Source organism: Pelophylax lessonae (genome assembly GCF_965119305.1).
Source record: "Pelophylax lessonae genome assembly, chromosome: 9".
NCBI lineage: Eukaryota > Metazoa > Chordata > Amphibia > Anura > Ranidae > Pelophylax > Pelophylax lessonae.
This window is the reverse complement of record NC_138776.1, coordinates 95,102,914-95,130,729: the sequence shown is the minus strand read 5'-3', so window position 1 is coordinate 95,130,729 and position 27,816 is coordinate 95,102,914. Positions and strand designations below refer to the sequence as shown.

Here is a 27,816-nt window from a genome sequence, read left to right as displayed (position 1 = left end):
ACAGAGAAATTATGAATCCTACTTTGACGGTCTCTGAAGAGAAGGTTCTGGGCTGAAGGGCTAAATACAAGAGACATGCATTCTTAAAGGATCTGAACCTTCTCCGTTCCCCACGGAAGCGTTCGGGTGTAGGTACCCTGGGTTCAGGTGGGAAAACCATGGCTGCCTGCGCAGGGCCGGCTGGTCCTTGCTGAGTGGAGGTGCCCCCGGAGCTAGCGGGCGGTTGATTGGGGTCGGAAGGAGAGGGTGCGCCAGCTAGGTTCAACACTCGACCCTCTAGTTGAAAATAACCGTCCTGCAGTCTCTGGACCGCCTGTGTTAAAGAGGAGACTTGCTGACAAAGAGCCTCGAGCTGGGAAGCACCTCTGTCGGCCTCTGACATGGCTGGATTGTACTGTCAGATCACTTCTTGGTAGAGGCCGAAATGCTGAGAGGGCTTCCCTTGCAGCTCGGTGCGAATCACCCCTGGAAGTGGGACAGGAGGTGACGCGTCCCAAGGAGCACTGGATGCTTGTGGAGTGCAGGTAAAGGTTCACAAGGATATCCTAGAACAACTTGCAGGGCCTCCAGGGAATCAAGCAATGTGCAGGTAAAAGCCAGGCCGAGGGTCATACACAGGTATCAGTCCAAACAGGTCGCCAAGACAAGGGGATTGAGCAGAAGCAAGTCCGTTGAGCAAGCCGGGATCGGTACACTGGAAGTCAGGCAGAGGACAAGAGAGCAAGGATGGTCACACAAGCCGAGGGTCAAACACTGGAGCAGGATCGAAGGGTCAGACGAAGCCGTGGGTCAAAGCCAGGAGAGAGAGCAGACAGGTCAGAAACAAGCCGGGTCAAACTGGAATCCAGGAAGTAGCAATGCACAGGAAACAGGAAGAGCTGAAGACAATCCAGCAATCAGATGGGCTGAGCAGAGTCCTTTTATAGGCCAGTGAATTAGTCTATGGCCTGAGTCCATTGCAGCCATGGGAAGTACTGGCAAATTTGCCAGTTGCAGCACAGCCATTTCACTGACAATGAGTCTATGGCCTGAGTCCATTGCGGCCATTGGAAGTACTGGCGGAGTTGCCAGTTGCAGCATGGCCGTTTCTCTGACACCTGGACAGTCGAGTCTCTCGTGTAACATCACTGGATCTAGATGGACCTCAGGTAAGTATTGGGGGAGGAGGGGCTGAAGGGGGCTGCTGCACACAGAAGGCTTTTAATCTTACAACATAGAATGCATTAAAATAAAAAACCTTCTGCCCTTACAACCCATTTAATTTACCAATGTATGAAAGTTTCTGGGTAATTAGCAACAACTAGACCCTGAGTGGATACATTTTTTTTATCATAATGCACAACTAGACAGTGTATAATTGGCTCAGTTCATAGGCATAACTAGAATTTTCAGGGCCCCGATGCAAGAAACCATGAAGGGACCCCCTGACCTACTGGTCCTGGGGCTTTTTTCATTGGGCCTGAGGCCCTTCCCTTTCGAGCTTAGAGACCTAAATCCCAGGGCCCTTAATTCCCATCATGGGGCCATTTATCACGGTCCTGCAGTGGGACCCTTTCACATGTTCCTGCCATTTTGGGGCCGTCCACCACACCACCAAATGCAACCTTTGCGACCCTGGCAGTTCCGCCATTGGGTGGAATGCTCTGTAGTGTATCATGGAATAGTTGTAATGTTCTGCAGTGTATCATGGGATAGGTGGAATGCTCTAGAGCAGGGGTGTCAAACTTAATTTTATTGCGGGCCGTATCAGCATTATGATTGCCCTCAAAGGGCCGGTTGTATCTGTAAGACCATATAAATGTATCTACTTTTTATCATAATACATAATTCCCTCTGCATTCAATTATTACTGGTTTTAGTAATAAGTTAAGACTTAAGCTTTGAAGGACAAGTGCAGACCGGCAAGGAGCCCACACACTCCTGTAGCAAAGAATGCAAGTCTGAAAAGGAGGTTTGGCACTTCGCTGGTATCATCCACAAGAAACTTTATTGGAGAACACTGGTTCTGCCATGGTGTTCTGCAGCTGCACAGAGAAGAGCAAGATCTGTAGGAGGAGTTCTGTCCTCCTCTCTGCTGCCGACTGCTTAGACAAGTTGGAGGCAGAGATGAGGGAGCTGCAGCAGGTGCAGGAAAGGTGTGAGGGCCACATGAAATGGCTTGAAGGGCCGCATTCGGCCCGCGGGCCTTGTATTTGACACATGTGCTCTAGAGTGTATTATGGGTCAGGAGAAATGCTCTTAAGTGCATCATGGAATAGTTGTAATGCTCTGCAGTGTATCATAGGATGGGTGGAATGCTCTGAAGTGTATTATGGGTAGGGGTGAAATGCTCTGGAGTGTATTATGGGTCAGGTGAAATGCTCTGCACTGTGTAAGGGGATGGGTGGACCATGTGGATGTGGAGTGCACTGTGGCAAACATTTATTCCCTGAATAGGGCTCCAAACTAGTTTCTGAGGAAAGTTCTGAAAAAACAAATGACATTTAGGGAGGGGAGGCTGGCTTATTGTAGTGGGAGACTTGAATATGGGTTAGACCCGTGTTTGAATTCATCAGCGGGTACTTCCCGACTCCCACTGCAAGGGCAGAACTAAACTAGGAGACTATTGGGAAAGTATCAGTTGGTGGATGCCTGGAGGGTCAGACACCCAGACTCTATAGATTATACTTGTTATTCGCCAGCACATGGAACTTATTCAAGGATTGATTATATTTTAATAGAACATCAACTTTTGGTCTCCCTTAAAGATGCGTCAATTAAACCCATCACACTTCTGGACCATGCTCCAGTGATAGTCCAGTTAGATTGGTCAGCTGTAACACCTAGAGAAAGGACATGGAAACTGAATGACTCACTCATCCAGGATTGTAAGATAGTGGAGGGAGTAGAAAAAGAATTGGAGAATTTCTTTGCCACCAATGATTCACCAGAGATCCCGTGATCAATATTGTGGGAATCGCATAAGGCTTGTATAAGGGGGATACTAATAAGCATTGGGACACAAAGGAAGAAGGAAAAGAGGGAGAGGATGAGCCAGTTACTGGGAGAGATTCATACATTGGAGCAACAGACTGGACCCAAAGGTATCCCAGAGCAGCGGGTATTAATTGGGAAGAGAGGAGAATAAGCGCCTTTATGGAGCAGGAAAAAAAAAAAGTATATTTCACTTAGTTATAAAAGATAAATATCAATGGGGAAACAAACCCATGAAATGGCTAGCAAAAGCAGTGAGGAAAAAAAATGCAACCCATATCCCCAAAAATAAAAAGGAGAATATGGAAATAGCGTATGCATCCCCAGATATCGCTCAGGTGTTCCATTCCTATTATAGCCAGCTTTATAATGTCAGACGAAAAGGGGAAGAAAGGGAAAAAGGGAAGGAGGGCATGGCTTTGAGGGAATATCTATGGGAGCTCGATCTTCCAAGACTGCATAGAGAGGCATTAGAGGATTTAGAGGCCCGGATCACATGTGAAGAGGTGGGGGCAGCAATAAAGAATATGGCCCTAGGGAAGAGTCCGAGCCCTGACAGCTACTCGATCCTATATTATAAAAGGTTCCAAAAAATCCTAATCCCCAAGCTACGCAAATTTTTCAATATGGTATGGTATAAGCAAGTCCCTCCTTGCTTATATATCCCTTATCTTGAAGGAGGGGAAGGATCCTGCGGTACCGATGAGCTATAGACCAATTTCCCTTTTAAATACAGATATAAAACTTCTGGCTCAGGTTTAAAAAAACGGAGGACTATGTGAAAACGTGGGGTGTAGGGGACTATGGTTGGCGACACCTTGGGGAACAGAGAAACCGGACCTAGGAGGCCTGTAATGTCAGGGAACCATGAAGTATTGGAGAGAATTAGGGGGAGAATAAGGTCAGAATGAGAGAGAAGATGGAAATATTATGTTTTTTTTGGGGGGGGGGGGGGGATATTAAGAATGTAACGTTTATAAGCATTGTGTGTATATAATTGGCGATTTTTGTAATAACTTGAATCATTTTGTATGTTTATTGAAAAAGAGAATAAGATGTAGCACCCTACAAGGTAGGTGCAAGGCAAAGTATAGTGAACCTTGACTGCCTAACAGCAGAGCCATGATTTTCAGCTGGGCTGTCATGTCTCCCAGGTGTTGCTATTGAGACTGGGGAGTCTCCCCACTGGCTCCATGAGAAGGGTTCTCATTGGGCAGTGGAAGAAACCCAATCAGTGGCACATTCAGACCTGTATCTACCCCAGAAAGGCAGATTCTGCCGCACAGGATTCTGGGAGTGGAGAGAGAGTATGGCTGTCTCTCCTCCTGTCAGCAGTATTGGGTGTCCCAGGTGGCTTGCCTGAGAGGACTGAGTGAGCTGAGCTGAGCTGCAGAGAGGATCCGGTGTGCCGAGGACCAGTGGAGAAGAGGGGGGTCCAGTTTCAGGAAATCATTCCGAGTTTGTGAGTACTTTTAAATGCCCCTGGGAGTCTGCCTAGCAGAGGGGACCACTCCGGTGAAGTTCCAAGGGATCCAAGAGCCAGCTAGCTGTAAAGGGGGTGCCAGTGTTGACCCTGAAGTGTAGAGGGGGTGCCTAGTGAGAAGACCCTGAAGTGTAGAGGGGGTGCCTAGTGAGAGGACCCTGAAGTGTAGAGGGGGTGCCTAGTGAGAGGACCCTGAAGTTCAGAGGGGGTGCCTAGTGAGAGGACCCTGAAGTGTAAAGGGGGCGCCAGCGGTTGGGCCCTGAAGAGTTAAAGTGTACAGCGTGCAGTGTACAGAGTTAAGAGTTGCAGCAGCACAAGCAGTTACAAAGAGCTACCTCAGTCAGTGAAGGGCTGGAGGGAGCTGTTTACAGGACTTTTGAGATAACCAGAGTGTCAAAAGTCAAATTCAAGCAAGTAAGTATTTTCCAAGCGCCAGCAAGCGTTGGTGGGCATCCAGCTGGCGTCAAGACAGCGCTAACAGGCATTTTTCTGCAAAGTGTCCCAGTTGTACCTAGTTGAGCCAGAGGAGTATCACACTCATTTCCTTCTCCCATCCCCATTATCAAATAAACAAAACAAACCAAAGATGCTGGAATGGTCATTATCTCTAATCTCACACTTGGGTATTCAGCTTAAATGGGCAGAAGGTGTCACCGGTAACAATGGCAGACCCACATCAGGCTCAATGCCTGGAAAACCTGCTACAAAAATATAAATATATAAAAAGAAAAAACATCCATCATATAAGTGTGAACCACAATAAAGTGCAATGCGATAAATATAGAGAATAATTAATATATGTACATTCCAAAGTGTTGGTGCAATAAATAATATGCATAAAACATACATTTCATACAAAAAGTCCAATAATATTGTGCTGTGATAAACTTGTGCTGGTCATCTGCTGGATATTTTCAGCTAATTCACTTAAAATGCAACAATGCAGATACAGTGGGTACGGAAAGTATTCAGACCCCCTTAAATTTTTCACTCTTTGTTATATTGCAGCCATTTGCTAAAATCATTTAAGTTCATTCTTCTTCCTCATGAATGTACACATAGCACCCCATACTGACAGAAAAACACAGAATTGTTGACATTGTTGCAGATTTATTAAAAAAGAAAAACTGAAATATCACATGGTCCTAAGTATTCAGACCCTTTGCTGTGACACTCATATATTTAACTCAGGTGCTTTCCATTTCTTCTGATCATCCTTGAGATGGTTCTACACCTTCATTTGAGTCCAGCTGTGTTTGATTATACTGATTGGACTTGATTAGGAAAGCCACACACCTGTCTATATAAGACCTTCCAGATCACAATGCATGTCAGAGCAAATGAGAATCATGAGGTCAAAGGAACTGCCTGAAGAGCTCAGAGACAGAATTGTGGCAAGGCACAGATCTGGCCAAGGTTACAAAAAGATTTCTGCTGCACTTAAGGTTCCTAAGAGCACAGTGGCCTCCATTATCCTCAAATGGAAGACGTTTGGGACGACCAGAACCCTTCCTAGAGCTGGCCGTCCGGCCAAATTGAGCTATCGGGGGAGAAGAGCCTTGGTGAGAGAGGTAAAGAAGAACCCAAAGATCACTGTGGCTGAGCTCCAGAGATGCAGTCAGGAGATGGGAGAAAGTTGTAGAAAGTCAACCATCACTGCAGCCCTCCACCAGTCAGGGCTTTATGGCAGAGTGGCCCGACGGAAGCCTCTCCTCAGTGTAAGACACATGAAAGCCCGCATGGAGTTTGCTAAAAAACACCTGAAGGACTCCAAGATTTTGAGAAATAAAATTCTCTGGTCTGATGAGACCAAAATAGAACTTTTTGGTCTTAATTCTAAGCGGTATGTGTGGAGAAAACCAGGCACTGCTCATCACCTGTCCAATACAGTCCCAACAGTGAAGCATGGTGGTGGCAGCATCATGCTGTGGGGGTGTTTTTCAGCTGCAGGGACAGGACGACTGGTTGCAATCGAGGGAAAGATGAATGCGGCCAAGTACAGGGATATCCTGGACAAAACCCTTCTCCAGAGTGCTCTGGACCTCAGACTGGGCCGAAGGTTTACCTTCCAACAAAACAATGACCCTAAGCACACAGCTAAAATAACGAAGGAGTGGCTTCACAACAACTCCGTGACTGTTCTTGAATGGCCCAGCCAGAGCCCTGACTTAAACCCAATTGAGCATCTCTGGAGAGACCTAAAAATGGCTGTCCACCAACGTTTACCATCCAACCTGACAGAACTGGAGAGGATCTGCAAGGAGGAATGGCAGAGGATCCCCAAATCCAGGTGTGAAAGACTTGTTGCATCTTTCCCAAAAAGACTCCTGGCTGTATTAGATCAAAAGGGGGCTTCTACTAAATACTGAGCAAAGGGTCTGAATACTTAGGACCATGTGATATTTCAGTTTTTCTTTTTTAATAAATCTGCAACAATGTCAACAATTCTGTGTTTTTCTGTCAGTATGGGGTGCTATGTGTACATTCATGAGGAAGAAGAATGAACCTAAATGATTTTAGCAAATGGCTGCAATATAACAAAGAGTGAAAAATTTAAGAGGGTCTGAATACTTTCCGTACCCACTGTATAATAGCTTTCTCCCAAGAGCGGCCTTTCGCAACTCCGTCCAGTCCAGTACCAACCACAGGCAATCTTGTATATCCTTTTCTGGCACTTTTTGTTTACAAGTTTAAATCAGTATATTTTTTGCTAGAATATGACATAGAACCCCCAAATATTATATATATATATATATATATATATATATATATATATATATATATATATATACACAGTATATATATATATATATATATATATACATATATATATATATATATATTTTTTTTTAGCAGAGATCCTAGAGAATAAAATGGCACTCGTTGCAATATTTTATGTCACATGGTATTTGCACAGCGGTTTTACGAACACAATTTTATTGTAAAAAATACACTTTAACCACTTACCGCATATCGACGTAGGGCTACGTCGGTAAACTTTGCGGGCTTATACCGGGATGATGTCTCTAGCTAGAGGTTTGAAGCCGACGTCCCCCCCCCCTCCCGCCGCCTTCCGTGGCTTTGCTCGGGGCTCCCGTCCCACCGGGAGCCCCGAGCACCCAGCCGGCACGTCCGCTGGCTGGATGGAGTCCCGATGAATGCCGGAAACGGCATCGATCGGGTCTCCGATGACGTAACCCGGAGGTGGCGTCCATGACGTCACTTCCGGGTTACTCTGCTGCAAAAGGCGGCAGATTTGAAAAACAGCTGTATGCAAAAATGCCGTTTTCGGCGTTTTGCATACAGGGAAGTGTAGTGGAGGGGTCTAGGGTCTTTTAGACCCTCGATCCCTCCATAAAGTGTACCTGTCACTACATATTGGTGTCACAAGGGATGTTTACATTGCTTGTGACAGCAATAAAAGTGATCAGATTTTTTTTTTTTTTTAAACCTGTAATAAAGTTAAAAAAAAAGAAAAAATAAATAGGAAAAAAAAAAAACAAATTTAGCCGCCCCCGTCACCGTTAGCTCGCGCACAAAAAAAAACGTATACGCAAGTCGAGCCGTGAATGAAATCGCTGTTCAAACCACACATGTGAGGTATCGCCGCGATTGCCAGAGCGTGGGCAATAATTTAAAAAAAAGAGCTACACTCTAACTCTAAACTGGTAACCGTTAAATAAATTTAAAGCGTCGCAGATTGAGATCTCTATTGACCGTAGTTTGTCGCCATCCCACGGGGGGGCGCAATTTTAAACCGTAACATGTTGGGTATCTATTTACTCGGCGTGACATCATCTTTCACAATATACAAAAAAATGGGCTAACTTTACTGTTTAGTATTTTTTAAATGCAGTGAAATGTGATTTTTCTATTTTTTTCCAAAAAAATGGCGTTTTAAACACCGCTGCGCAAATACCGCGTGACAAAAAATTTTGCAATGACCGACATTTTATTCTCCAGAGTCTTTGCTAAAAAAATATATATAATGTTTGGGGGTTCTAAGTAGTTTTCTAGGAAAAAATACTGGTTTTAACTTGTAAACAAAAAGTGTCCGAAATAGGGCTGGGGCTTAAGTGGTTAATGAATTCTAATGCAAAAAAAAAGGTGATGCTTTAAAAATGTTATCAGTTTACTTGTTGGAATTATGTTTTATTTAAATGTTATATAGTCACGCTTAATTGAATGCTTAGAGTTATGCTTTAACTTTTTAATTTTGCTGAAAATTTCTCTCTTTGTAACTTAGACATTTTAGCTATTGAGGATGTAAATTTTCTCCCATTGTTTCTGAGTTGTGAGAATATTTTTTGATCGCACAGATTGCAATTCTCAGATGTTTCTTTCCTGAGTTTGCTTTCCTGTTATGTATACATCTGTTTCCTGCTATGTATATGTTATGTCCATTGTGCTTAAATATCATATGTATATTTTTATTTGGTCTGGGAAAATAATGTCACATCCCCTTTATGAACTGTATAAAAGCTGTCCTGACCTGAATCCAGTCAAATACAGACTGAAAGACCATACCTGCCTTGATGTCTTATTTCCGAGTGTTCCTAAAATCTTTACAGGTTGGCCGGCAGAAGTATACCTACTGGTGGCGGCTGGTGCTCCACGGGCCGGGGGGGCGTCAGACGGACCACACCATACACCCCCCCCCTTGTAGCACACCTGAGGGGGTGCTGGGAAAGCTGTACTATTCAGGACTACTACAGAGGATAGCTGTGACCGCCTGGGTCCTGTACCATTCTCTTGAACAAGCTGCAGATCATGGAGGTAACTGTTCATCCTTTTCACCTTGCTCAAAGGAAAAGATTTTATGAAAGGTGGCAGTGCCAAGCAAGCCGCTGTGGTTAGTACCAGGTCAGAGGGGCAGCTAATTGGCACAGGGCCTGAAAGATTACAGCGATCACTGTATTAGCACTGACTACTACAGTGATTTCCAGCTTCCTTTTAGGTATGACCTATGCATACTTACATAGGACCAAGCTGAGCTAATGTAAATATGCAATAAAGATCATACCTGGAGATCAGAATTCCTGCAAAGACCCAACAATTGTGTACACCTCTGTTTCCTCACAGATTAGGGAAAGGAATACAGTAACTATTGAGCCCAATGCCAGTTACATACATTGAGCAATCGTCTGTTTTTAAAAAAAATATATATTGATTAGTACATCTACACCTAAATTAAAATGGTCTGTACATACAGCAAAGGGGACCCCTTTTATGTATATTATCACATGTATTCTGCTTGCCAAGTACATAAATAAAAAAAGGGGAGACCAGTAAGAGCTGCCTCTACACACAGAGTAAAAGCTGTCCTATTACAAAGGCAAGGCTGCACACCTCAATCCCCCCCCCCCCCCGGTCGCCGGCTCACTCACTGTGAAGGGCAGGCAGCAGAGGCAGCGGCTTCTCCTCAGTCCCCTGTGTCTCCTCGAGTCCTCCCTCCTCTTTGGCCAATGGCATGGCTTCACTTTTCGGCCAATCATGAAACAGGTCTCAGGAGGATTGACCAGGAGGAGGATCCGTGTGACAATAGCGAATATTAATTCGCTATTGTCACACAACTGGGTGGGCTCGGGGTCGCAGTGCTCTGCACCCGAGCCCACCCTTTTCTGAAGCCTATTAGAGCCTCTGGCTCTAATCACGTGCTTCAGAAAAAAATAATCCCATTGAACTCCATGAATCCGGCGCCCTGCATGTAGATTAGGGGGCCGGTCGCATAGATAGGCGGGGCGGCGCCCCTGCGCCCCTAATGCACCAGCTGCTAACTGATACCTACCAAGGGGTATTACCTTTTACCTGTTTAGAGGTACAGAGGAGGTTTAGTGCTAGAATTATTGCTCTCACTCTAACGTTTGTGTCGATAATACACATGTGTGGCATGAACACTGTTTACATATGTAACTTGTGCAACTTGCATATGAGTTCACTTCTGCGCGGGAGCACAGAAGAATGGGACGCTTTACATATTTTTTTTCTTTTATTTTCTTATTTATTCTATTTTTAATCTATTTTTAATTTTTACCTTGTCCCTTTATTTATTTATTTTCTGATCACTTTTATTCCTATCACAAGGAATGTACATGTCCCTTGCAATAGAAATAAGAGATGACAGGGGTCCTCTTTATGGAGAGATCTGGGGTCAATAAGACCCCAAATCTCTCCTCTACCTTTCAAAGCAAAAATTAAAATTATTTACTTCCCTTCTAGACTGGAAGTGCTCCAAGATGATAGAGGCCATCTGGTCTCTGGTTACTTCTTTGGCCAGCCACAGGACGTCTCAGATAGTTTCTCGAGTGCGCCAGTAAAAACAGTAAGCCCCAGAAACACCGGTGAGTGGCAGGATGACCCCTCCTGCTGCTTTTGAAAGCAACTCAGCAGGTATTTAGCAACTCTGACTGCTTTTATAAGAAAGCCAGTCGCCGGCTGAAAAATAAATATCGGGATTATGGCTGATAGCTTCGGCCATAACCCTCTAAACCACTTGCAAGCCACAATGTGTGTGTATATATATATATATATATATATATATATATATATATATATATATATATATATATATATATATATATATATATATATATATATGCAAGTATATAGCATGCTATAGTGCATTACCAGGACATACTGTGCTGCTTTATCAAAGTAATGTACTTACAGCAAACGCTACTAGGATAAAGAGACAAATAGTTAAACTGCCTTGGTACAGCACAATTGATTGCTTTATTCTTTGCATTTACAGGGTTGCCTGTGGTTGGTACTAGAATGGACAGAGTTTCTCTTGGGAGAAAGATATTATACCTGCATTGTCGCTTTTTGAGTAAAGTGGTTGCGAATATCCGTCAGATGACAAGCGCACATGACCTCATAAATTTATTTATTTATGAGGTCACATTTTTTGGTAAGCAGATGGTGTTTGCTCTGTCTTGCTGATGGCGCACTGAAGTCGGTGCAAACATCTTGCAGCAGGTCTGCACAAGTTTATTTGACGTTTTTAATGAACAGTATGTTTTCTGCATAGTTATTGCATTAGCACTTTGAAAGGTACATATATTTTTCTCAATCTCTACAATTTTGCCTTTAAGGCACTTTAACAAGAGCAGTCTGGTTTGGATCCGCCCAGGTGGACGCGATTGTACCCTCCATCCTCCTCCATGGAGCAGCGGGTGTAATCTCCAATCCGATCTGGACCGCTAAAAACAAACGGAAGGGGATCTGTTCTCTTCCATCTGGGCAAATCGGATCAGATGGCAGTCGGGTGTAAACGGACAGCAGAGTCTATTTACATCCGGCCAACCATGGAGCAGAGTGGGCTGTGTCCCTTCAAGAGCGGACACGGACCTGTCATCTATCCCACTCTGCTTATCAGGGGTTTAGCTCACAGATCCCCCGCTAAGCAAAGTGGAGTCCGCCCTGTGTGTCTTCTGTTTTGCCCCCTTCTCCTTTGTTGTGTTTCCCTGTAGCTTCTCTAACTGCCCCATGTCCCATCTGTCCCCATCTCTCTTTTTCCCTTTCTCTATGTCCCCTTCTCTGTCATCATCTATTACTCTTGTGTTCATCTCTAGAGGGTCCCCATGAAGTACATGCAGCGGGTTGTATAATAAGTAATACAGACAGTCTGATATAAAAGGGCACTTAAGCCTTGCCCTACCTTTCACAGAGGGTCGTTATCTGTGCCATTTCAGCTCCTGTGCCTGCTGACCCCTCCCCCCGATCTGACTTGGCTCTATGCCGAGCTCCCCCTCATCTCCCTCGCCTCCAGTTCAGCAGTTATAGTCTTTGTGCTGGACTTAGAGGTGGGACTCCTTGGCAGGGAACTGTTTATAGCAAGGGCTGGAGGGAGAGAAGGGGGTGTTTGGAATGTCTGCATCTGACTGGGAGAGAGAAGGAGGAGTAGGGGCCAGGAGGACAGATGGAAGTTAGATGCACACTGAGAAAATCAGAAGATAAATTCAATACGAGGCCCAAACGTTCGATTTTCGTATAGTGTGTACACAACTTTACACTTTGGAGTTTTAAGAGACAAACTCCAAAATTTGTCTCATACATGATCAGGACAAATTATTTTTGTTTAATGTGTACTGTTTTCACAGGAGAAAAATCAGATACGAAAGACTGCGCATGATCAGAAACAACAAAAAGAAAGCATTTGTCGTACGAGATTTTTCATACATTATTTCCTTCCTTCCTGAAACATTGAGGAAAACTGGACGGTCGTTTGCCCGATTTTCTCATAGTGTGTTTCCAGCTTAAAGGATAAGTCCAGGCAAAACCTAACTAATGCTAAACCTTGCCACATTCTAAGACTAATCTATTGTAGCACAATTCCCAGCCATTTTGCTGGATATGGGTCCCCCTGGGTTACCGCTAGCAACAACAGCACATTTAAGCATGTTCTCCAAGTATGAGCACTTAGACAATGACCAGTCCAGTATCTTTGTGTTTTATGTTTATTTTGTAACTTGGATAGGAGAAGGGATGAGTGGGATACTCCTTGAACTGAACTATGCACAATTTTGCAGGGACAACTTGAAAAATGCTATTTGATGCTGACTTGACGCTGGCTGAATGCCTATCAACGCTGGCTTGACGCTAGTTAATGCTGGCCGGATGCTTGTTAACACTGAACTGACTTGTGACTGCTTTTTGACTAAAGAAGTCCTCTTTGAGCTCCCCTAAGCACTCTTGCTGAGGTAGTTACTTGTATACTGCTGCACTGCTGAACACTTCAGGGCCCACACTGACGCCCTCTTTCACTCACTTATCTTCAGGGCTTAGACACTGGCACCCCCTTTCCTAAGCCTCCTCTACTGGTTAGCTGGCTCCCAGATCCCTTTGACCTTCTGGAGTGGCCCCCTCTCCTAGGCAGACCCCTGGGCAGTTTCACGTACTCACAACACTGTTTTTCCTGGAAACTTCTGCCCAGCATACTCCACTTGGTCAGCAACACTCTGGATCCTCTTCCTGTAGCCCAGCTCAACCTCCGGTCCTCAAGGCCGACTGTTCAGGACACCCTCACTTGTTCTAACAGGAGGAGAGACAGCCATCAACCTCCTCCTGGGACTCTGCTTCCCACCAAAGACCCCCTGTCACATGCTCCCCTCAGGCTTATATCCAATCCCAGGATGCATTGCGGCAAACTCCGCCCACTGAGACAGCTATAGACCCTGATGCACTATTGGACAGGCTTCCTCCACTGTCCAACAAGAGCCCTCATTGGACACAGTGGGGAGACTCCCCAGACTCAACAGACCACACATGGAAACACATTGCAGCCTCACTAACTGAATCAGGCCCCCCTGATAAGCAGACAGGGCCACATATATGCTTTTCCTAGCACCTACCTAGGAGGGTGCTATATCATCTAACCCTGTAAAGCAAAAAATCACTGTACTTACCTATTCTACACCTGATCCAGTCTGGTCTCCAGCGACGGAAGCTGTGTGCAGGAGAGGACCGACAACGGCTGTGAAATGAATGGGAAGTGACGTCACTCATAGACTTACTATGGGGCTTCCATTGTCGAGTGCCTCTCCTGCACCCGCCTCCACACTGAAACCGCCACTGACAGCTCAGCGTGGGACCAGATCAGATCGGCTGCAGAATAGGTAAGTAAAGTTATTTTTGCTTTACAGGGTTAGATAGATTAGGTTTAGAATGTGGCACAGAGCAGGTTTAGCATTAGCTAGGTCTTGCCTGGACTTATACTTTAAGTGTGGAGGCAGCTCTGAAGTTCACAGTGCCCAGGGCTGTGCTGCCTGTCACCGAGCATTGCTGTGCTGAGCTAGGTGAAGGTGAAGCATATGCCCTTCTTGAGGGAAACCCCGGCTTTAGTGCCCAATTTTCCTGACACCCCAAGGGGGGGGGGGGTAATCTTCTCTGAGTGGTGAGATTAGGTCTGTGGGCGCAATTCACTAAAAGTTATGGCATGCGTTATGTTGGTCACATGACCACTTAACACACGCAATAATGAAAATGTCAATTTACTATTGCTTGTATGCGCTATTTAGTATAAATACTAAGAGCGCTCTTTAAATGCCGCCTAAAAAGGCATTCAAATCAATTCACGAAAAGGAAATAAATAAATAAATGCATGCGGTTATTAGGTACTGGTCCAAGCTCGCAATAACTATGGCAATGGTCAGACCCTCCCAGTGATTGGTTTGAAAAATAGCTGGGAAAGTGCAAGCTGCAGCATGTGTCAGCTAGATTTTAGTGAGGAGTTGTATTTTGAGGCTGGTAGATGGCATAGCATAGATGATGGAGCCCTTTGAATCCAGTCTTCTGGAATTTAAAGCAATGCAGAAGAGGAGGAGGAGATGTCAAGTGGTCCTTTCAAACTGCTGGATCTATTCATGGATGATGATAACCTGCAGAAGTTCAGGTTATCCAAGCCACTTATCACGGAGCTTTATACACAACTCATAGGGTACCTTAACCCTGTAACACAGAAAAGCCATGCCATGCCAGCCATGACCAAACTGCTGGCTGCCTAACGCTTTTTTGGAAAAGCATCATATCAGATGCTTGCAATAACTTTTCGCACGATTTCATGCGGTATTTAAGACATACTTCGGAAAGATAATGCATGCTAAATTTTAAGGAAAGTTTCTGCATTAAACAGTTTTTTTTTCCTGAAATCTATTTGTTATTTTACTGCATACTTGGATGCGGTAAAATATTGCTTAGTGAAATGTGCCCTGTGCTACTAAAAGACTATTTATTCCATGTGACAGTCAGGAGTTTGGGCAGCGGTAGGCTATTCCAGACCGAGTAGCTAGGTTCCTGTGTTTTGTAGTTAGACACCCAAAGTGGCAAGGGTTTATTTTCTGTTCAATTTTATTTTTGCTGTTTTGATAGCTGCACTTTGTAACTCCAGACTTTGTAAACAAATCACAGTTTTTGTTTGACAAAGAACCTGCTGTCGGCCTGTGCCTATTTCACTGTGCTGTGACCCAACCAGCGGTTACTGCACACCATGCTACTGCGCTAATCCCTCACATAGGGTGGAAGTTTTGTGGGGCAGGTGAAGTAGGGCCAACATGGAGGAGATACTGAGACAGCTTGCTCTGGCAAATGCAAATCAACAGCAGATAAATGCAAGTTTACAACAGGGCCTTGCAGTCCAACAACAAGCTTTGCAACAGAGCCTTGCAACCCAGCAACAAGTCCTGGAACAGGTGGAGGCCCACCATAGGGAATTGCCGAAATTTACCATTAAGTGGTTCTTCAAAGCCTGAGGGTTCTCCAAAGTCATACTCCAAGTGCGAGGATTCTTCTGAGTTTCTCTTGTCAGTATTAGCGGAAACAGGGCCTAGGGAAGAGCCTACAAGCTCACAAGAGGAACAAAAACCTCTAGTGTTTGATGATCTAGAGGTACGCAGAGAATATTTTGCCAATTGAAGGACCCCATATTACTAGGAAAAGATATGGGGAATTAGTTAATCCTGATGAGAGGTTTGCCTTCCTGTACTTGAAAAACCCTTGACCCTTGAAACAATCACACAGAGGTTCAATTGGCCTGGGATTACTAATGAAGTGGAAATTTACTGTTTGCTCTTTAGTTACCCAGCCCATCACTAAGGTCCCTTTTGAGAGGATCACCATGAATTTGGTTGGCCCCTTGCAGAAGTCGGCTAGAGGACACCAACATATCATGGTGATAATGGACTATGCCACCTGTTACCCAGAAGTGATTCCTCCCCCAAACACCTCTGCCAAAAAAATTGTCAAAGAGCTATTTCAGGTTTTCCCCCATGTGGACATTCCTAAAGAAGTACTAACTGACCAGGGCACCCAGTTTATGTGTAGAATATCCAAAGAGTGACCCAATAATGTCATTCAGTATGTCACCCATATACAGACGGGCTAGTTGAAAGATTTAGCAAAGAGTTAAAACAAATGCTGAGGAAGGTGGTGGATAAAGACGGAAAGAATTGTGATGGCCTATTTCTTTAATGTTTACTATCAGAGAGGTTCCCCAATCATCCACAGGGTTCTCTCCTTTTGAGCTACTGTATGGGGGGCACCCATGGGGGCTATTGGATATTGCAAAGGAAACATGGGAGGTTGAGAGATCCCCGCATACAAGTATGATTGTCAGGTAAAAAGTCCAAGAAGTACTGGCAAATATGCCAATGCCTAATATTGTCATGCTAATTTGCGCATGCGCATTAGCGAAAGGCACGCATTGGCATACGCGACGGCACATTGGTGTACGCAAAGCATGCTAATTGCCAGTGTTCACTGGCATATATAAGGACACCAGTGGCTATCATACATTGCTGGATTATCTTCAGCTTTGTATCCTGTGTCTTGTGCTTCTGCTTGATTACCAGTTACAGAACTGGCTTACCTCTGACCTGCTCTTGCTTCTCTCCTGGCTCTGAACCTGGATTGCTTCTCGGACCTGCTCCTGTCTATTCCAGATTAATATCATGTGTTTGACCCTGGCTTGATCCCGACTACGCTGCTTGCCTCTGCTTCTAACTGACTTGCTGTGTTTGATCCCCGGCCTGGTTTCTAACCTTGCTCCTGCTTATTCCTCTCTCAAGATCCTCCAGCACCTCCAGAGAACTGTTGGCTGTGACCACCTTCTCTACCCGTGGGTGTCATCACATGTGGTTTCATCAGGCAGCTTCACCTGCAGGCAACCTGTGCATCTTTCGGCATAGCACCCTCTGTCACCACCTTCAGGGGTAATCTGCACTCAGCCACAAGGGGAGCCCTCTCTTCACCTCAGCCTCCAGTAAGGTAAGGGACAATGATCAAACACGTAGCACAAATGTAGGACAGAATTACCTATTGTGAAGAAACATTTGGCTCAAGCCCAGTTGGTTTAGCAGAGGATTTACAATTGTGGGGCCCAGGTCCATTCTTTTTCACCTGGTCATAGGGTGTTGGTGTTGGTCCCCACGGTCGAAGGTAAATTCCTAGCCAAATGGCAGAGCCCCTATGAAGTGTTGGAAAAAACGGGGGATGTGGATTATAAAATTAGTCAAGCAGGAAGCCGTAAACCTGAGCAAGTATATCATGTGAATTTGCTAAAACCATGGAAGGATATGGAATCCTTGGTTGTTGAAACTATCTCACTTCCAGCTTCTCCTAAACTGTAATCCCTGAGCTAGAGAGTTTGTGCTCTGCAAAAAAAGAGACATTTTCTGAATTACCAGGTTGGGTGCCTGGGGTTGAACATGACATTGTTACCACACCAGGGAAAAGGGTCAAGTTGAAACCGTATCGAATTCCAGAAGGCAGGCGAGAGGCAATTTGTGAAAAAGTAAAAAAAATGATTGAGCTGGGGGTTATAGAACCGGCTCAATCCTATTGTATTAGTGTCCAAACCAAATGGGAGTTTGAAACTTTGTGATGACTTTTGCCACTTTTAAAAAAAATACAAAAGTGTGACATCTATCCCATGCAAGGCATAGACATACTGATTGATCTGTATCCTATGCTGCTGCATACCTAGGTGATGTGGTCATCCATAGTGAGGATTGGGATCCACACTTACCAAAGGTTAAGGTATGTTAGATTCCATCTGGAAAGCTGGATTTACATCCAATCTAAAAAAATGTAATATTGGGCTAGAGAAAGCCAACTATCTGGGATAAACCATTGGGAAAAGCCTAATAAAACCCCAGGTAAACAAAGTTGAGGCTATTCAGAGTTAACCACGTCCCACCACAAGAAGCAGGTTTGAGCATTTTTAGGAATCGCTGGCTATTATCGCCGCTTTATTCCCCATTTTGCCTCACAGGCTACTCCCCTGACCATTTCGACAAAAGAGAAAGAGTCTGTCATAATCAAATGAACCCCTGGCTCCCCCCCCCTTCCTATTTCTTCTTTCTCTGCTCTAACTCTTTCGGCTTTCCCTTCCTAAATTCTGTTTGCATATTTCCATATATAGTGTTTATTACTACTTATGATTCCCCATCACGGTCAAACCGAGAACTAAGAGTCCTGCAATGCACTATACTGTTTTAGCCACTATAAACGGATTTGTCATTTATGGTCGCTGTTCATATAGATGTTCATTACCTATGTGGCATTGGTTTAATGTGTGATTCGTTGATATTGTAAGCAATGTACGTTATGTAACTTTCTATGTGCAACTGATTGTTCTAATAAAAACAGATTCAACATAATCAAATGAACCCCTGAAGTGGAAGCAGCTTATGAGGCCTTAACCACTTTACCACCGGAGGATTTTGCTGTCTTCCGTCCAGGCCACTTTTTGTGATTCGGCGCTGTGCGACTTTAACTGACAATTGCACGGTCGTGCGACACCGTACCCAAACGAAATTTACGTCCTTTTTTTTCCCACAAACAGAGCTTTCTTTTGGTGGTATTTGATCACCTGTGCGCTTTTTACTTTTTGCGCTACAAACAAAAAAAGAGCGTTTATTTTGAAAATATAACAATATTTTTAACATTTTTTTATATGAAATTCCCCCCCAAAAAAATGTAAAAATCAATTTTTTTTTTAATTTTTGGCCAATTTGTTTTCTGCTACCTATGTTTGGTAAAAAGAAATCACGATAAGCGTATTTTGATTGGTTTGTGCAAAAGTTATTGCGTTTACTAACTACGGGAAAGATTTCTGTCATTTTTGGTGTTTTTTTTTTTAACGTGTAATGGCGGTGATCTGCGATTTTTTTTGCGGGACTGCGACATTGCGGCGGACAGATCGGACCCTTGACTGACATTTTTGACACTTTTGGGGGTACCAGTGACATTACTGCAGCAATCAGTGCTATATATATGCACGGTTACTGTAAAAATGACACTGGCAGTGAAGGGGTTAATTTTATTGGAGAGGGAGGGGTTAATGTATGCCTGGTGCTTACTGACGTGTGGGGGGGGGGAGGTGACTGAGTGACAGAAGGACAGATCGGATGTTCCGATCTGTCAGTCCCTGTCACTTAGGAGATCCGCCCGCTCTGTTTACACAGGCGGGCGGATCTCCTCACTCGATTCCCCGACGATCAGGGCAGAGCAGCGGCGATCGCCGCCGCTCCTCCCCTGGCCCGACTCCCGCTGTGAATGAAAACAGCGGGAGCGCGCCGCCTACAGGGGGAGGAGTCCAGCGACGTAGGTCTACGTCGCTGGACGGGAACGAGCCACTGTGCCGCAGTAGCAGCACAGTGGCTGGGGGTAAAGTGGTTAAAACAGGCCTCATGTAGTCAGCCAGTGTTGTACTCACGTGACTTTTCAAGGGACCTTGTGGTGGTCCAGACTGATGAATCAGATGTTGGGTTAGGAGCTATGTTAAATATAAGGGGGTGTAATTCTCGCGCTGTCTTGTAGGTATATGAAAGTTCTATGCCTTCAATGCCGCATGTAATGTTATTGGTAACCACACAATAAAAACAAGCTGAGGGGGGGAGGAGTACCGCGCTTCAAAAGGTGTGTGATATAAAGTGTCTTAGTGATAAATAAATAAATATTCTATTGTGACTGGTGTATAAAATCCATATAAATAATGACTTAATATTGATAGATGTATAAAATCACACTCAATATATAATACACATAATCATACAAATAAATATAAATTCTAAAATATCTCAATTGGTAGTGCTTATGGTGATATATATAAATGATAAAAACAAAAAGTGCTCTGTGCTTGGTATAGAGTCTCTATATCACTCTATATAAATGGTGATGTGGGTGTCCATATACATTCACAGGTGATTAAATACTGCTACGCATCATAAGGTGCTCAAGTGTTCCATATAGTGATAGCAGTGATATGAATCTTCCTTTTATATTCAATGCATGCGGGTGCTCTTCAGTGCACGTGACCACTAGGTGTGCTACATGCTCACCTCCATCTCTTAAATAATTAGACTTTTTAGGATCTCTCAGGGGGTGTACGCCTTTCTCCTCTCCTCCTCTGGAGCCCTGTGACCATGATGGCTGCCAGTGTACTTCTTATAATGGGGATCGACTTATGAGGTCATAGATGGTACCTCGAATCTCTGAAATAAAGGGGATCCCCTGAAGAAGCTATGTGAGGACGTACTGTAACGCGTAGGGCATAGCACCGGAAGAGACGTAGCGGAGAACGGGCAGGAACAGTCCCGCATCTGATAAGCGCAGTTTTTAGCAGCTTCATGTGAGTGGAATACCTTTTTATATATATAAATAAACATCTTGACAATACTTCACTATATTGGCCCCTTTATTTCGGAGATTATATATTGAGTGTGAATTTATACATCTATCAATATTAAGTCATTATTTATAAGGATTTTATACACCAGTCACAATAGAATATTTATTTTTTTATTGCTAAGACACTTTATATCACATACACACCTTTGAAGCGCGGTACTCCTACCCCCCTTAGGAGCTGTGTTGTTTCAGGTTTTCAATGGGGAAGAACACCCCATCATTTACCTCAGTTGGAAATTAAAGTCCTGTGAAGAAAATTATGCCACCATTGAGAAAGAAAGTTTGGCGATAAAATGCTTTAGATTCTTTTGGGTACTATCTATTAGGTAGACAATTTGAGCTGGTAACAGATCATGCTGCATTAAAGTTTATGGCACAGAACAAAGAGACCAATAGGAGGGTGAATAGGTGGTTCCTGGGCCTACAAGAATTCTATTTTACAGTGAAACACCGCCCTGGTGTTAGAATGGGAAATGCAGATGCTTTGTCCCAAGTGCACGCATGCCTGGAAACTTGTGTCCCAACTCTATAGTTGAAACAAAAGGGGGGGGGGGAGGGTATGTGTCAGGAAGCCAGGAAAAACGATGGGTTGTGTCCAGGATGTGAAACCTATTTGTCCCAGGTTCGTGCTGTACACTAATTTGTTTTCCTTTTTGCACCGTGTAGTGAGCCTGTTTGGGCTCCATGTGGGATTAACGACCTCAGGTGTAACAGGTTCCATGCTCTGGCCTCCTATAAAACTCTCAGGCTGCTTGGGGAAGATGCTAAAGTCTGGAAACAGATTCCTGTTTCGGACTGTGGAGCAGCATCTTCTCTGAGTGGTGAGATTAGGTTTGTGTGACTAAAAGACTCTGTGCATTCTGTGTGACAGTCAGATGTTTGGGCAGCAGCCGGCTGTTCCAGGCCAAGTAGACAGGTTCCTGTGTTTTATCCAAAATAAAAATGTACAGTTCTACATTACTTTACATTTGGGTGACTTTCCCAGCCTTACAATTATAAATACCTCAATTAGAACTCCGTGCTAGGGCAGGTACTCCTGTGCACATGCGCGGGAGTGACATCATCACAGCCCCGCCAATTCATACAGCAGGAGTCCACGAACCTGGAAGGAAGACTGGGCGAAGATGGAAGCACCAGGAATCCGTGAGAGCGCTGCGCTGGGGGGCCTCCGTGTCCAGAAGGTATGCAGTGCAAGCTAGTACATTATGACTTAAACCTGCAGGGGAGCTCAATTTTTTGTTTTATTTTTCTGGTTTACTACTGCCTTAAATGTCTTTTATACAATTACTTTAAAATGAACGAATGTACCTATGTACAAATGTTTGAGTTTTAAAAAAAATGAGGAAATGCATCATGTATAATAATTTTTTATTGATTCTAGGTAAATCAAAAAGAACACATACATAAGAAAAACAAAGACATTTTTAAATCAACCATCAAGAAAAGGAAAGTGGAGAATGACAATAATGTGCTTTCCTGAGTAGTATAGATATCAAGTAGAGATATCATCTACAAATAGATATTTTAAATCTAATAAGAAGCTGGTAGAAACAGAGTGAAGAAGAAGAAGAACACTTCTGCAGGCAGGAACTGGATTGAGAGATAAGGATGGCAATAATCACATTATTCTATAGGGAATTCTCCATTTGTAATGTAGCTATGAACCTATATGTGTAAACAGACAAGAAGTAGAAGAGGAAAGATCTTCTATCTAGGTATTCCAAGAAGAATAATGCAGGAGTAAGGGAGGAATTAAGGAAGCAGGACATATGGAGGGATGAGTAAAGGAAAAAGGATAGGTACAAGAAGAAAATAAAAAAGTGTGGTTAGTAGGTTGTTGGAAGCAATGCAGCTAAAAGGTGGTGAAAGAAGGGCACATTTGATGTTCTGGTATTTCCCTGGTATAACAGACAGAAGCATAATATGTGGATCATTCCGCATCTCAATGTCAGTAATTTATTTTTAAATAGTTAAAGATGCTATCCCAAAAGGGTTTGATCAGGGGGCTTGTCAGATAGGAGTCATGTTTCTTTTGTCAGTAAGATACTTCCAAATAGTGTTAGGGGATGTCAGGTCACAAATATTAATGGCAAAGGGACAGCAATACCAGTGCAAAATAAACTTTTATAGTCTACTGGAAAAAGTAATTTTGTGCAAGAAGGCAAAGGCCTTGACCCAAACTGCACGGTATATGGAGGTCTTTATTTCTGGTTACCTATTTCCTAGTATATGTAAGTCTACTGGAAGGGTTTCCAAAAGGAGAAACGTATAAAGATCTTAAAAACCATGCAACAGCTTAAACGCTTGAAGCAGGAGAGATTCAAAGGTAGCATGAGGTTTAGCAAAGGATGCAGTAGAATGGAAAAGAATGTAGGAACCTCAAAAGTTGAAGGTGTTCATAACAAGCTACATTTTTTTTAAAGTGCCCGGAAGCAGGTTAGCAAATGAACATAGCTTGTGAATTTGAACAGTATTAGGTATTCAGGTGCCATATCAAGAAATGTGTCCTGTGTAAAGCTGGAAGAATGTCTGGATTATGAAATAGGTGTTAAAGATCCAGGCCTAGTAGATGATTAACCCTTCCCCACTAGATGATTCCAAGAAGCCAGTGTAGAAGCTGTTGCATTGGGCATGGAATTCAGTTTGCAGTTGTCAACCACAGAAGGGCAGTAAAATGACAAGAGGCTACTTGTTCTAAAGCATCAGTTTTTAGCCATGGTTCAGTAGAACCATAAGGTTTCACTAGAGGTTCCTTGAGCAGTGAGCATATTATGCCTCACAGAGAAGTTCCCACTTACACCAATTATCTTTTTAGCTAGCTGTAAGAGGTACATTTTTCAAGGTGCCCACACATAGAAGGAACATTCTTCTCTTTGACTATCACACTAATATACAGTTAGCTTTAGATACAGTAATTATTAGCAGGGGCTTCCTGAGACCAAAAAGACATTTCAGGGGTTCATCCATATTAAAAAGGTATAGAAAGGCTGTTCTAGAGCAATTCATATGAGGAAATACATTAAAGTATAACTAAAGGCAAAACTTTTTTGGCTTTGGACAGAGGGGAGATGGATTTGAACACCTGTCAGGTTTTTATTGCTGTATGTGCCCCCATTAGGGAGATTCACACACTCCATTTGTCAAGGGAAAAAATCCCAAATTTGAGTTGTAACCAGAATAGTAAGAGGGGAAATCTTCCAATGGTGACACATTTCTCACTTTGGAGGGATTACCTCTCATGTTCTGTTTTGGCAATGGCACAGGAAGTGAAGAAAAACCTCCTCAAAGCAAAACAGATGGTAAAAAACCTGACAGGGGTTATAATGCCCCGTGACTGTATTCAAAAATGAAAAAAAAAAAAAAAGAGTTGCCTTTAAGTCTTTAGTTCTACTCTAAACCAAATCACATACAATTATTGTAAAGCTAAATATTGGGTTCTGTAATTTTTTATATACATCTCTCCATGGTCAAAATTTTTTTTTCTTCATTACTATTTAAAAGGGATATGAGAAAAATGTGGGGATGCCATTAGGCTTCACGCCAATGCAGTTTGCTTTTTTTATCTGTTTCTCTGGTGCTTTTTGTGTTATTGCACACGCGTTTTTTTTTTTATGTGTTTTGCATTTTTTATGCTTTGTTATATGGCAAATTTGTTTTTGAGTGAATTAAAAAATGCAATTTGCTGCAAGAACTCACTACATGCTTTTCTGCAGCTTTTCCATTGAAGCCGATTAAACCAAAAACACTTTGTTTTGCTTTTTAAAAGGTCCCTGACCCTTTCCAAAAACGCAATAGGTGTGAACCGAGCCTTACAGGTCTCCTGAAAATAATAGATGTCTGGCTGCGTCTGACTTGGGTGTTTTGGTCACAGTTCTCTAACAAGCATGCTGTAAATAAGTGTCAGAAAAATATCAGAACAGCTAATCTCTATACTTGTTCGAGGTCATTGACACAAAAAGCATTAAAGTCAAAGCATTAGAATGACAGCCAGGAATTTAGCATTCTCAAAGTAGAGTCCCTTAATGGCAGCCTCCATTAGTCTCTCATGACAATGTTCTTTTAAAGAGAATCTATTGGGATCAAAATAGTGAACCTGCCATTGCGGACTTATTTTTGGAGGTGCATGCTCTGAGGCAGTCATCCCAATCATTGCTTTATCAGTTAATGAGTCATTGACCTAGAACAGCAAGACCCCAGGTATGCATATATTTGTTCCAGGTAAGCCCTGATAGCATTCACATTTCTGTCCTGACAGTTTACTATAGACCTACAGAGAATGTGCACTGTCCTAAGAGGAAAAGTCTGCCCACCATTATATGATTAATCTCATGGAAAAACTACAAGAAAAAAATCAGTGAGCCAATCACTCAGGCAGCAAATTATAATTTCTGTTTTAGATTTGTACAGTTTGCTGCAGTCTCTTTAACAACATCCTTTTGGTCCACAGCAGCTGCCGTTGCTGGGTGACTGAGGAAGTTTAGCCAGCTGAAATGGATCCTTGATGATTTCCTAAAACATTAAAAAAGAATGAACATTAATTAAAATGAGAGCAATCATTCACTGATGAAACTAATATAAATAGAACATGATCAATGAGAAAATAATTTATATCTGCCCCTCTGGGTAACTACACATCCAGATTATTAGGTGTATAACTCTGTTGACACCGTTTTTTTTCTTTTACAAGTAGCAGACCGTATCGGTTTGTAGATAAAACAAGTGAGAGAGAACCTGCCAGATTGACTCTTTCCCACCAGAAAAAATACATCCCGTTCTGGGTTGTGCACTTGTGATCATTATTTCATGTTCCTAAAATATAAACTTAATAAAAGTAGCACTAAATCCTCAAAGTGTAAGCAATGATAAATTTCATATATCAGCTATAATAGGGTAAAATATAATTAAAAAATATAATTAAAAAAAAAAAAAAAAAAAAAAAAAACAGCCCCCCTTCTCTTCAAAACAGAGAGCAATTCATCGAGATGCTTTGGGTCCCAGTCATCTGGTGTGGAATTAGGGGGGGGGGGGGGAACTTATGGCAATTTATTTATTTTTTAAAGAATGAGATCCCTGTTTTTATCTTGAGGTTTTGGGTATGGAATAGAAAGTGAGGAGAAATCCCCCCCAATGGGATGAAGGTTGACGGGTTATTATAACCCTTCCTTAAGAAAAAAAGTAAGTCTTTCGTTTAGTACTTTAAAAATTATTTTCATAGAAGAGATTGATGTTTTATATTATTTCATTAGGAGTTTTGTCACATTGTAATTTTAAATACAAATGGAAGTAAGCTGAGTTGCCTTTAGTGGACTCTAACCACTTCCCCCCAGTGTATGACGTCTTACACTATAAGTAAAGATATCTGGATGATGCATACAGCTACAGGCATCATCCAGATATCTTTTTTTTTTCAGCTGGTGATTCCCTATGTTGTAAAAGCCATCCTAAAGGCTAAATAGCCGCTGGATTACTTTTAAAGGCGGTGGGAGTGGACGTAGATTGGGGGGGTGCGATCCGGGAGCCGAAGATCCCATCCAGCATTGGCGCCGGTTTACCACAGAGCTGGCCTTGGACCAGATGGTTCCTGGCCACCTCTATGACTCTGAGAGGCCGGAAGCAACGTCATGGCATCACTTCCGGTGTTCTGCTGAAAAGTCCAACTCGCAAAAATCTCGAACCACGTCACTTCCGGTGACTCTACAGCAGCAACAATTGGAGATTTAGAGCGTGCTATGTTTTATATCCATTTACTCAGCGTAATATCTTTTATGGTTTACCCAAAAATTGGGTTATATATTGTGTTTTTTGCATTAAAATACATTAAAGTGTATTTAAAAAAAAAAAAATTGCTGCGCAAATACCATGTGACATAAAAAATTGCAATGACCACCATTTTATTTTTTAGGCTCGGTTCACATTTATGCGATGCGGGAAGGCTGCGAATTCGCAGCCTGTTCCCGCATCGCACACGCGACCCCGGCAGTTCACACTGCCATATGCGATACGCTGGGGGTGTCAATGTAATCTTAACGACACCCCCAGTTTGATCGCATATCGCAGTGCGATCGTGCAGTTCGCACAGGAGCGGATCGCACAAGTGTGAACCGCTGTGCGATCCGATCCTGATGCGGCTGCAAAAATGCCTCCTGTGCGTGTTTGCTCCGGGTGCGATGCGAATTTAGCCATACAAACTGTATGGCTAAACTCGCACCGCACAGCTGATCGCATGTAATGTCGGAGCAGTGCGCTCCGACATTACATGCGAACCCGGCACTCGCAGAAGTGTGAACCGGGGCTCAGGGTCTCTGCTAAAAAATATATATATGTGCGGGGGTTATAAGTCATTTTCATGCAAAAAAATTATGATTTTACATGTACTGTAGGAGAGAAATGCAAGAATTGGCCTAGGCTGGAAGTAGTTAAAGGGAATCTGCACTGATAAAAATATGACTGTCATTATAGATCTTCCCTGCCTGGGTGTCTCCAGCCTCAACATTTTCTGAGCACCTTTCGTAGCATTTACTAGGTGAAGTGACTTGTGACCTGCATATCAGTTCAGTCACTGACTTTATAGGTTATGAAGACATAGGGATTGGCAGAGAACTAGTAGAGCATGTTCACTGAAATATTTTCACTTTCAGTAGTGAGATAAAGCAAAGTAAAAATTTCACTTTGCAAAAAATGAAAAAAAAATGTGCAAAAACAAACAATAAAAAGCCTGCAGATGCTCCCTCGGCTCTCTAGCTCCTCATTGGCTCAGAGACAACAGTGTGAGCCATTGGGGAGGGAGCAGGGGGTGGGGCTGAGCCCTATTCTGTGTGTCAATGGACACACAGAGCGGGGCTTAGTAGCGAGCACACACTAGTGCCATTATAGCAAGTGGCTTGCTCCCCCCCTCCTTTCCCCATATTATAGTTTTATTACCTGTTGATCCTGCCAGTAGATGTGTTATTTTTCCATTTCCTTTAACAGGGTGTCACCCTGTGGATAGTCTTAGATGAATATTTAGTTTTAAATACATCAGTAAAGAGAAATTTATTCATTTTTCAGCCACATGTTAAAATATGTATTTTTTGCTAAACAAATACTCAAAACCCCCAAGCAAGTACATATTTTAGAAAACAGAGGTCAGCCCTGTAGAATAAAATGGTTGCAGCTCCAATTTTTTAAGTTGC

The 27,816-nt window shown here is 43.1% G+C and overlaps 2 protein-coding genes across 2 annotated transcripts in view; both read right to left on the bottom strand.

The window, feature by feature from the left end:
- The window catches only part of LOC309563790 (arsenite methyltransferase-like), a 102,027-nt gene extending 89,801 nt beyond the window's left edge, over positions 1–12,226 (bottom strand). Inside the window, exon 1 of the mRNA XM_082268403.1 lies at positions 12,117–12,226. Coding sequence (XP_082124529.1) covers positions 12,117–12,145 — 29 coding nt within the window. The 5' untranslated portion in view covers positions 12,146–12,226. The remainder of the gene's footprint in view (positions 1–12,116) is intronic.
- Positions 12,227–25,023: 12,797 nt separating this feature from the next.
- Positions 25,024–27,816, bottom strand: part of LOC309563788 (arsenite methyltransferase-like) — a 54,469-nt gene continuing 51,676 nt past the window's right edge. The window contains exon 11 of the mRNA XM_082268401.1: positions 25,024–25,153. Within this exon, the coding sequence (XP_082124527.1) occupies positions 25,067–25,153 (87 nt within the window). The 3' untranslated portion in view covers positions 25,024–25,066. The remainder of the gene's footprint in view (positions 25,154–27,816) is intronic.